The sequence below is a fragment of the Cuculus canorus genome, chromosome 29 (assembly GCF_017976375.1).
Source record: "Cuculus canorus isolate bCucCan1 chromosome 29, bCucCan1.pri, whole genome shotgun sequence".
NCBI classification, from domain to species: Eukaryota; Metazoa; Chordata; class Aves; order Cuculiformes; family Cuculidae; genus Cuculus; species Cuculus canorus.
The window spans coordinates 3,159,226-3,168,664 of NC_071429.1; the positions used below are offsets into that span (position 1 = coordinate 3,159,226).

At 58.7% G+C, this 9,439-nt stretch overlaps 1 protein-coding gene across 2 annotated transcripts; it reads right to left on the bottom strand.

Moving 5' to 3' along the window:
* Nucleotides 1-8,234: 8,234 nt before the first annotated feature.
* Nucleotides 8,235-9,407, bottom strand: APOF (apolipoprotein F). 2 transcript variants are annotated; one of them, XM_054051306.1, is made up of 2 exons: nt 9,261-9,407; nt 8,235-9,190 (listed from the first exon to the last, which is right to left on the bottom strand). In XM_054051306.1, exon 2 carries the CDS (start codon nt 9,168-9,170, stop codon nt 8,262-8,264), a length of 909 nt encoding a protein of 302 aa, XP_053907281.1. In that variant the 5' UTR covers nt 9,171-9,190; nt 9,261-9,407; the 3' UTR covers nt 8,235-8,261. The 2 variants fall into 2 exon arrangements, with proteins under 2 accessions (XP_053907281.1, XP_053907282.1); XM_054051307.1 differs by having other exon boundaries at nt 9,265-9,362.
* Nucleotides 9,408-9,439: the final 32 nt, after the last annotated feature.

A 9,439-nucleotide genomic window follows, 5' to 3' on the forward strand; every position in this document is an offset into this window, starting at 1 on the left:
GGCCACTGCTCAGAGCAGCCCCCCCCCAGCCTCAGGGTCTGCACACGCAGAGCACACGTGAGCTCCATCCCTCCCTCCCTCCCTCCCCCCAATCTGCCAATTTGGGGCTACTTACCCGGGTTTTTTTGCAGTTGCCTGCGTGCAAAGGGCATTACAGGGGGGCAGATGCCCCTCTCCCTCCTTCCAAAAAGTGGTGCTGGGGTCCTGAAGCCTTTTTATTATTAATATTATTATTATTATTATCCTATTTGACTTTGTACACTCTCTGTAACCATTTCTACCTCATTTTGCAACATATTTGTACATGAAAGTATTTAATTCATGGCTTATTAATGTCGGAGAGAGAGAAAAATGCTTTAGAGCTGCAATGGTCTACCTCAAGAAATGCTGTATTTTAAAAAAGAAAAGTATTACACAGTATTAAAGAGATTACCTGAAATCCACTCTGTCTCATCCCAGCGCTGCCCCCACCCCCCCAGCCCTGATTTTACAACCCCAGGGGGGGGGATAGAAGGGAGATGGGGGACATGGGGAGATGGGGTGAGGGCGTGGGGAGAGGGAAGAGCCTCAGTCCCTTCTCCTCACCCGATTAGGGGTGATGGGAGGGTGTCTGGGTAACCCCCCCTCCTTGTTAGAGGTGTTTGGGTGGGGGGGGTCTGGGTGTGGTTCCCTTCATTAAAGGTGTTTGGGGGGGTGGGAGTGTGCCCCCCTCCTCATTAAAGGTGTTTGAGGGGGGGTCTGGGAGTGGTTCCTCTCATTAAGGGGATTTGGGGGGGGGGGGGGGGGTCTGGGTGTGACCCCCTCCTTGTTAGAGGTGTTTGAGGGGAGGTCTGGATGTGGTTCCCCTCATTAAGAGGGATTAGGGGGGTCTGGGTGTGCCCCCACCCTCCATTAGAGGTGATGGAGGTGCCCAGGTGAGTGCCCCCCCCCACTTTGATACAGGTGTTGGGGTGTCCAGATGTGTAACCCCTCATTAGGGATGCTGGGAGGTCCATTGGGTGATGGGAGGTCCATCTGGGTCCGTTCTCCTCATTAGGGATGTTGGGTCTGGTCCTACTCATTAAGGGTGTTTGGGGGCGGGGGGGCAGAATTGCCCCTCATTAGGGGTGATGGGGGGGGGGTGTAAGCCATGTGTGCCCCCCCTCATTAGGGGCATTTTCCCCATGAGAATGGGATGGACCGGGAGCAGCGTGGCTGTGGTGGGAGCTGTGGTCAAAGCTGTGACCTTGGCATCATTGTAAGTGTGCGATGGGGGGGGTCCCTGCTGATGTCCCCCCACCTTTTGCAGGTGCCAGCGGTGCCCAGGAGCCTTCCCTGCATCGCTCTTCCCGTGGGTGCCTGGCGACCCAAGCGTGGCCCCTCTGGCATGGAGCCACATGCCGGGGTGACAGCCAGGCTTTGGGTGTCGATGCCCAGGAAACCCTCGACCGTGAGCTCCCGGCGGCAGCTGTGCCGCAGGGATGGATTTTTTTGCCCTTTACTGCTGTAATTCATAGAATCAGAGAATAGTTTGGGTTGGAAGGAACCTCAAAGCCCATCCAGTCCCACCCCTGCCATGGGCAGGGACACCTCCCACTGGAATAAGGGCTCCGAGCCCAATCCAACCTGGCCTGGAACCCCTCCAGGGATGGGGCAGCCCCCACTGCTCTGGGCACCCTGGGCCAGGGCCTCCCCACCCTCAGCGTGAAGAATTTCCTCCTTATGGCTAGTCTAAATTCAATTTATAGCCAGAAATAATGATGGCAATCGTTAGTGTGGCTTCTTCAGGGTGTTTCTATGGGTTGGGAGGCAATGAATTGGGTGCTCTGTCCCCAAATGGGGACACGGTGCCATCCCTGGCTGGTGACCAGGAGGTGCACAGAGCCTTTGTGCTGGAGCATCCAGAACAATGCAGCAGCTCCAGCCTTTTATTAGCACCCCCTGAGGTTACCACGCTATGAATAAATTACTTGGTGGCTGAGCTGCAAAGCCACGAGCTGGAAAAATGGGAGGAAGGCTCCCTCTTCTTCCTCCTCCAGCGAAGAGAGGCTGGGCTCCTCTCCACCTGCTCCAAGGGTGCTCCCGAACCTCGCACGAGGTTTTTGTGCCTTTGTTTTGTCCAGGTTGAGGTTTGGGGTGTTGGCTCTCAGATGGACCTCCCGGCTCGGGCAGGGTTGGTTTCGTTGCCGAGTCCGGCAGTAGCCGGCACAGGGTCTTCATCCAGGAGCAGAAAGATAGGGAGACAGGGATGGAGAACCCCTGCAGCACCCAAGCTAATTATCCCGCCTGGGATAACGATGTCCAGTCACACTCTGCCCACCCCAGCCAGGGAAAAAGCCAGGTTTGGCCATGGTGCTCCAAGCTGGGATGTGCCGGCACCGAGGCAGCAGCTTCCCAGCATCTCATGGTGTTCAAGTGAATTTGGAGCTGGACTCTTGACGTTTTGGAGACTCCATTCCACCACATGGATGAAACCTGCCTGCGCTCCCCAAATCCAGGCCAAGACCCATGCAGGACACACCAGGCTAACGGCGGCGCCGGCATTCCTGGAATTCCTCCCCAACCCAGCCACGTGTGCTGCTCTTCTGCCTCCTCTTTGACAGGACAGTGGGACACACACAAGCGTTTCCTCCTGCTCCGTTGTTCTGGTGGATCTGCTCTGGCTTGTGTTTCCATCCCGGAGAGACATGGATGGTTTTGACTCCTCCATGGTCTCAGCACCACACAGTGATACCACTTGAACCGATACCACCAGAACCTCCCCAAGAGACACTTCCAAATCTTTTGGCAGTGAGATTATGGAAGAGCATTTCCAGGAGTGGCAGCGGCAAGGCGACGGCTGGGGTTGAGACCCTTGCACGAGGGAGATAGATCCATCCTTACTCAGGCAAGGTGTCCCTGCCCACGGCCGAGGGTGCAGCAGGAGGTGTTTGCTTGGTGGGTTTGGGGCTCTGTTTGCTCAGTTTCCCATCTTTTCCTTATTTACGCTCCCAAAGGAGCTGTACAGGCCCCTTCCCTCCATCCCTGTTGGCCATCCTGGAGAGGGGGGATGTTTTGGAGCTGCATTGACGGTGGTTTTCCACTCCCTCAAACCACCAGCGTATGGTCAGCAGCTTTGTTGCTTGAAGGGTGAAGGATGCTTGGAAGAATCAAACGCTTCCTGGAGCTGGGAGAGGCAGAAGGTGATGACAAATGATGGAGCCCCATAACGTGAAGCCCATGCAAACCTCCAGCGGGTGGGTTGGTGGCGAGTTGGCGTGGCTGCATTGCCACCTCGTGGTTATGGGCTACTGGCCCAACCCCTGAGCTAAACCACTTCCCTTAAACACAACTCCACTCCTTTGATTTGGGGTGAAAACGCAGGTTTCTGGCAAAGCGTGGGGGGGCTCTGTCCCCCCTCCTTGGGGAGGAAAAGAGGAGCTTCTTCCTTTGCCTTTGGGGCCTTCAGGAGGTGAAAGAGGGTGGTAGAGGCGTCCCAGGGGAGCAACAACCATCTCCTACCCCTGCTCTTGCAAAAGTGCTGGCGGGGAAGTGGGATGATGGGTGCTGAGCCTGGACAGACCCAGCCCTGCCAGGTCCCATGGACGAAGGCAGGATGCTCCAGGGTGAGGATGGTATGGGAAGCTAAGGTTGTCTGGATGGATGGATGGATGGATGGATGGATGGATGGATGGACAGACAGACATCACTGCCAATGCTGAGGGTGCCCTGAAGCTTCTCGCAGACAGCATTAAATTCTCAGCCCTTCGGTTTGGCTCTGCTGGGAATCCAGGACCCATTTGGTCTGTCTTCACATCCCCAGTGCCCAACTGGACTGCTTGGATGGGCTAAACTGGGCAGGGATCACAGAATGGTTTGCATTGGAAGGGACCTCAAAGCCCATCCAGTTCCACCCCTGCCATGAGCAGGGACACCTCCCACTGGATCAGGGGCTCCGAGCCCCATCCAACCTGGCCTGGAACCCCTCCACTGCTCTGGGCAACGCATGGCAGTGTCTCACCACCTTCATTGTGAGGGATTTCTTCCTAATATCTAATCTAAATGTTCCCCCTTCCAATTTAAAGCCATCTCCCCTTGTCCAATCAGCGCTGGGAGCGATGCCAGGCTGGAGCTGAGGGGCTGAGCTGGGGCACAGCAGCGTGGACAGATGCTCAGCCCTGCGGGGGACAGGGGACAACACACCGGGGGATACGTCCCTGGAAACCGCTGGCTCATGAGGTCACACAGGATGGGAGGGGGCAGGTCTGCACTCCTGGGCCACCTTGATGCTGAGGAGCACCCAAGCCATGCTGGCACCTGTGGGACTCATCCTGCTCTTGCTGGTGGCAGGTGGCTGGTGCGAGGACACTGTGGTGGCCAACGTTGGCCTTCACACCATGAGCCGCATCGCTGACCTGCTGTCACCCTCCGAGTGCCGCCAGCTCCAGCGGCAGCTGGTGGGACCCAACAAGGACTTGAGGGAATGGGAGCTGGAGAAGCTTTCTGAGGAGAACAATCCCATCCACCGCCACCACCAGAGGCACATCCGCAGCCCCATGGGATGCTCGGATGCCCTGCGGTACTGGCTGAGGACAGCAGGAGAGGTGGCGACTTGGGACCAGCTGACCCGTATCCTGCGCCAAATTGGACGCTTTGACATCGCCCAGGAGCTGGGGAAGAACCTGAACCAAGACCGGACCCTGGAGCTGCAGAAGAACGTGGAGGAGTACGGCCGCAGCGTGCAGCATCTCACCTCCTCCCTGCTGCTGGAGGGTGAGCAGCACGGCAGGGTGCGAGGCAGGAGAGGTCTGGACGGGGACCTGAGTGACCTCCACTTCGAGAGGCGACCACCACCTCCGTACACCCGCAGCCTCCTGGGGTGGGTCGGCCCCGTGGTCTTGGGCATCTTGGGGGGCTTTCTCGCCCCCATCCTCTTCTTCGTGGTCACCGTCTACTCTTGCCACTGGATGCTGGGCACGGACATCACCTGAAACTGAGATGTCACCCAAACCAGAGCATCTCCCAGAAGCTGCTGAAGAGAAAATGAGGCCAAATAAAGCCTTGTGTTGTTTTAGAGACCAACCCTGCATGTTCTTCTGGGCAGGGAGGGTTTCATCCTTGGCTTGGGCTCTGCTGGAGCATCCAGGGCTGGATCAACCGTCAGCATCATCCCTGCCTGGACTGAAGATGCCCCAGGTGGCCACTGGATGCCAGCGCCCTACAGCAGGGAGGGAGCTGAGCAGAGCCCCCCTGACCGGGTCCTTCCTGCAGCCCCCCTGCACCAGCGTAGGGGCTCCCCACCTCGCAGCCCCCACAGCCAGGATTGATGACAAACACTCTCAGCTGCGTTATTGTGCTCTAACACCAGCACCTGGTGTTAATTATTCTCACAGGGAGGCTAATTACAACACCAGTAACCTGGTTTGCTGTTGGGCTGGAGGTGGTTTTGTGCTGCCCGGAGTCATCCTGGATGTGAGGAGCTGTGAGCTGTCTGAGCTGCTGATGGTGTGGGGCCTCCGCTCTCTTCCTGCTCTTTCTCTCAGTGCAGGTTTGTGTATTTTCTCTCCATTTCTTAGCCAAGGGACCCCCATGAAGGAACTAAAATCCACGGGCTGGGCATTATAATGAGGCTTGGATGGGATCGGTCTTGCTGACGGTGCTAGGGAGGGCAGGATGTGACCCACTGGAGAAAGCAGCCACACAGGGCAAATATTGGAACATTCACACGAGCTGCCTCGCTGGGTTTTGTGTGTGCATGGTCCTAAACCCACCAAAGCTGGAGGTCCTTGGGTGATGCTGTTGGGTGATGCATCTCTGCTGTCCCGGTGTGCCGGTGGCTTCTCCCCACTGCTAAAATCAAACCAGTGCAATGAAAAGAGTGGAGAGACCCTGAAATCCTTTGGATCTGATCAGAGCCATCATAATTAAAATTAAAAGCCTGTGAGGCTGCTGCACTGAAGGGACAGGATGTGATCCAGAGGGATCTGGACAGGCTGGAGAAGTGGGGCTGTGGGAACGTCATGAGGTTCAATGAGGCCAAGGGCAAGGTCCTACCCCTGGGTCAGGGTAATCCACAGTTTCAGTTCACGATGGGGGATGATGTGATTGAGAGCTGCCCCGAAGAGAAGGACTTGGGGTGATGGTCGATGAGAAGCTCAACAGGAGCCACAATGTGCGCTCACAGCCCAGAAACCAACGGTGTCCTGGGCTGCATCCAAAGCAGCGCGGCCAGCAGGGAGGGAGGGGATTCTGCCCCTCTGCTCCTCTCTGTGAGACCTCATCTGGAGGATTGTGTCCAGTTCTGGAATCCTCAACGTAAGAAGGAGATGGAGCTGTTGGAACGGGTCCAGAGGAGGCTCCAAGGATGCTGCGAGGGATGGAGAACCTCCTGTGCAAGGACAGGCTGAGAGAGTTGTTCAGCTTGGAGAAGAGAAGGCTCCGAGGAGATCTCATAGCGACCTTCCAGTGCCTGAAGGGGCTCCGGGAAAGCTGGAGAGGGGCTGTTCATAAAGGCTTGTGGTGATAGGATAAGGGGGAATGGGGATAAACTGGAGAGGGGCAGAGTTAGACTGGAGATAAGGAGGTATTTCCTCGCCATGAGAGTGGGGAGGCACTGGAAGGGGTTGCCCAGGGAAGCTGTGGCTGTTCCATCCCTGGAGATGTTCAAGGCCAGTTGGATGGGCCTTGATCCAGTGGGATGTCCCTGCCCATGGCGGGGGGGATTGGAACGGGATGATCTTTAAGGCCTCTTCCAACCCAAACTATTCTATGACTCTGTGATTTTCTGTTAAGGAATGGCTTGCATCAATGCAACCACCTAGCAGCGATGTGCAAGGATTGTAGAAGAAAGGGAAGAACAAATAACACCATGTATGATTTTTAAAGATCAGTGAAAAGGTTAATTACTTATGTAATATATATATATATATTTTTTTGTAAATGAAATGGTACCCACTGCCCTTCAAATCTGCCGTTTCCCAGATCACCAGCACAGTAAGTTCCTGGCACTGCGCTGCTGCTCTCGGGTGGCTCCTGACCGTAAGTGAAGGTCAGGGCTCAGCAGCCACCCCACTCCTGCTGCTGCCGGCCCCGGCGTGAGAACCGCAGCTCCTGGGGGGGAAAGGCTGTTTTGCCATCTGCCACACCATCCTCACACCCTACAGCGTGACTGCCTCGGCCACCACGGCCACGGGGAGCTTGATGAGCAGCTCCTAGCCCAGGGCTGGTGGGATGGAGCTCAGAGGACACTGTGTGGCTGATAGTGTTGGAGATAAGAGAGAGAGGCGTTCACTCTGGAGCGGAATGAGGGATGGTCTGAGAGCCAAAGGTGCTGTGCAGGAGTTGCAGATCTCCCCGGAGGGGTGTGCGCTTGCAGGGTTGGACGAATGCAAGGAAGCACGTGCAGAATGTGTTCCCTTTCCAGTATGGAAAGAAGCTCCAGAAAAGCTCATCGGGGAGGCTTTTGATCAGGGAGTGCAGGGGAAGGATGAGGGGGAACGGTTTTGAGCTGAAAGAGGGGAGATTGAGATGAGATCTTAGGGAGGTTGCCCAGAGCAGTGGGGGTTCCTGGAGGGGTTCAAGGCCAGGTTGGATGGGAGGTGTCCCTGCCCATGGCAGGGGTGGGACTGAGGTTCCTTCTAACCCAAACCATCCCCTGGTTCCATGATTGTCACTTGCTGTCAAACAGAACCCCCAGGTCTCATCCGTGGAGGAATTCAAGGCCAGGTTGGATGGGGCTTGGAACCCCTGAGCCAGTGGGAGGTGTCCCTGCCCATGGCAGAGGGTGGGACTGGATGGGCTTTGAGGTCCCTTCCAACCCAAACCCATTCCTTGACTCTAATGCAATTTAGCACTCAGCTAAATTGGCACTTGACAGAGCCATGGGGATAAGAACAGGAGGACGGGGACAGAGGGACAGGATGGTGACAGGGGAACAGCTATAGAAGGACAGGGACAGCTCAAGGGGACAGAGCCATGGGGACAAGTGGATAGGAGGACAGGGACAAGGGGAGAGGGCCAGAGCCATGGGGACAGGGCCGGGGACAGCCACAGGGCCATGGCTGTGGCCCTGGGGAAGAGCACTGGGGACAGGGACAGCCTGTGGGGACACGCCCTGGGGCCACCGGGATGGGGACAGAGCTGCAGGAGGCGGTAGGCAGGGCAGGTCACGCTGGCCAGGCCGGAGCGGCGGCCAGTGGCCACCACGTGCCTTGGGCCAAGGTCACCACGACCCCAGGCAGGGCGTCCCCGCATCGATCGGGTGACAGGGACAAGGACACAGCGCCAGCCCAGGGTGTCTTTATTCAAACGATGAGGACGGGGCCGCGGTAGGCGGTGGGCGCTGGTGGGGCGTCCCCGTCCGAGGTGAAGTAGTCGATGAGCGCCCGCACGCCAGCCTTCAGCCCCGGCTGCAGCCCCAGATGCACCCCAAGGGCCACGGGGCCACCAACGGCACCGACCACGGCAGCCAGGCCGGCGTAGCCCAGATCCTCGGCCGCCTCCAACGCCCGCGTGGAAGCCACGGTCTCGCAGCCCTGGAAGGCGTAGTAGATGCTGGTGCCCAGGTTGTAGAAGGTGCTGACGGCCGGCACCCACGCCAGCACTCCGTGTGCCTTCTGCTCGCCAGGTGGGTTGCAGACGTCTTCACCCTCCCGCCGGCGCCGTGTGGCACGCCGGCACGCCAGCGGCACCCGGAGCCCCGCACTCGGCGCCCTGCCTGCGGGGGGGTGGGTGCCGGCCACGGCGCCTGGGGGCCCGGTGGGTGCCACGCAGCGCCGGGGCGCGGCAGAGCCTCGGGCCAGGCTGAGGAGCAACGGCAGAGCCTGGGGTGCCGGGGCACCCCGCAGCCGCGCCAGCCCCTGCAGCACCGCCGCGGCCGCGGCAGGACCCAGCTCCTGTGACAACGCCAGCACCTCTGCCTCGGCTTGGGGTGCGCAGGATGCCCCGCTCAGCGCCAGGGCCATGGCGGCGCGTGCCAGGGCGCGAGGCGGCGGCGGGAGCTCGGCAAAACCCGGCAGCGCTTCGGGGCGCAGGGCTTGGCAGGGGATGCCATGCGGCAGCTGCGCCTGCAGCGGGATGAACGCAGCCAGCTCCGCCAGCAGCGCCCGGGCAGCCGCCCGCTCATCGGCTCCCGGCATGGGACGGACGGTGGGGAAGGCGCTGCCAGGAAGAGCGAGGAAGAGGAGCGGGAGGAAGAGCAGAGCCCAACGCATGGTGGCAGCTCCGGGATGGCCTGTGAAGATGGGAAAAGGGACAGATCCCCGTCAACCCCCGCAGCGCAGCCCCCCAGCACCCCGGCTCACCCACTCGCCGCCGTCTCCTGCGCTGTCCCCTGCGGCTGCCGCCCCCGCGGCCCCTTTATAACCAGCGCTATCAAGAGTTGCGACACGCAGGGTTTGGCCCCAGCGAGCTGACCCCCAGGACTCCACCTCGGGCACGGCTGAGTGCTGCAATCCTTTATTTGGTCTCTTTCCAGATTTAA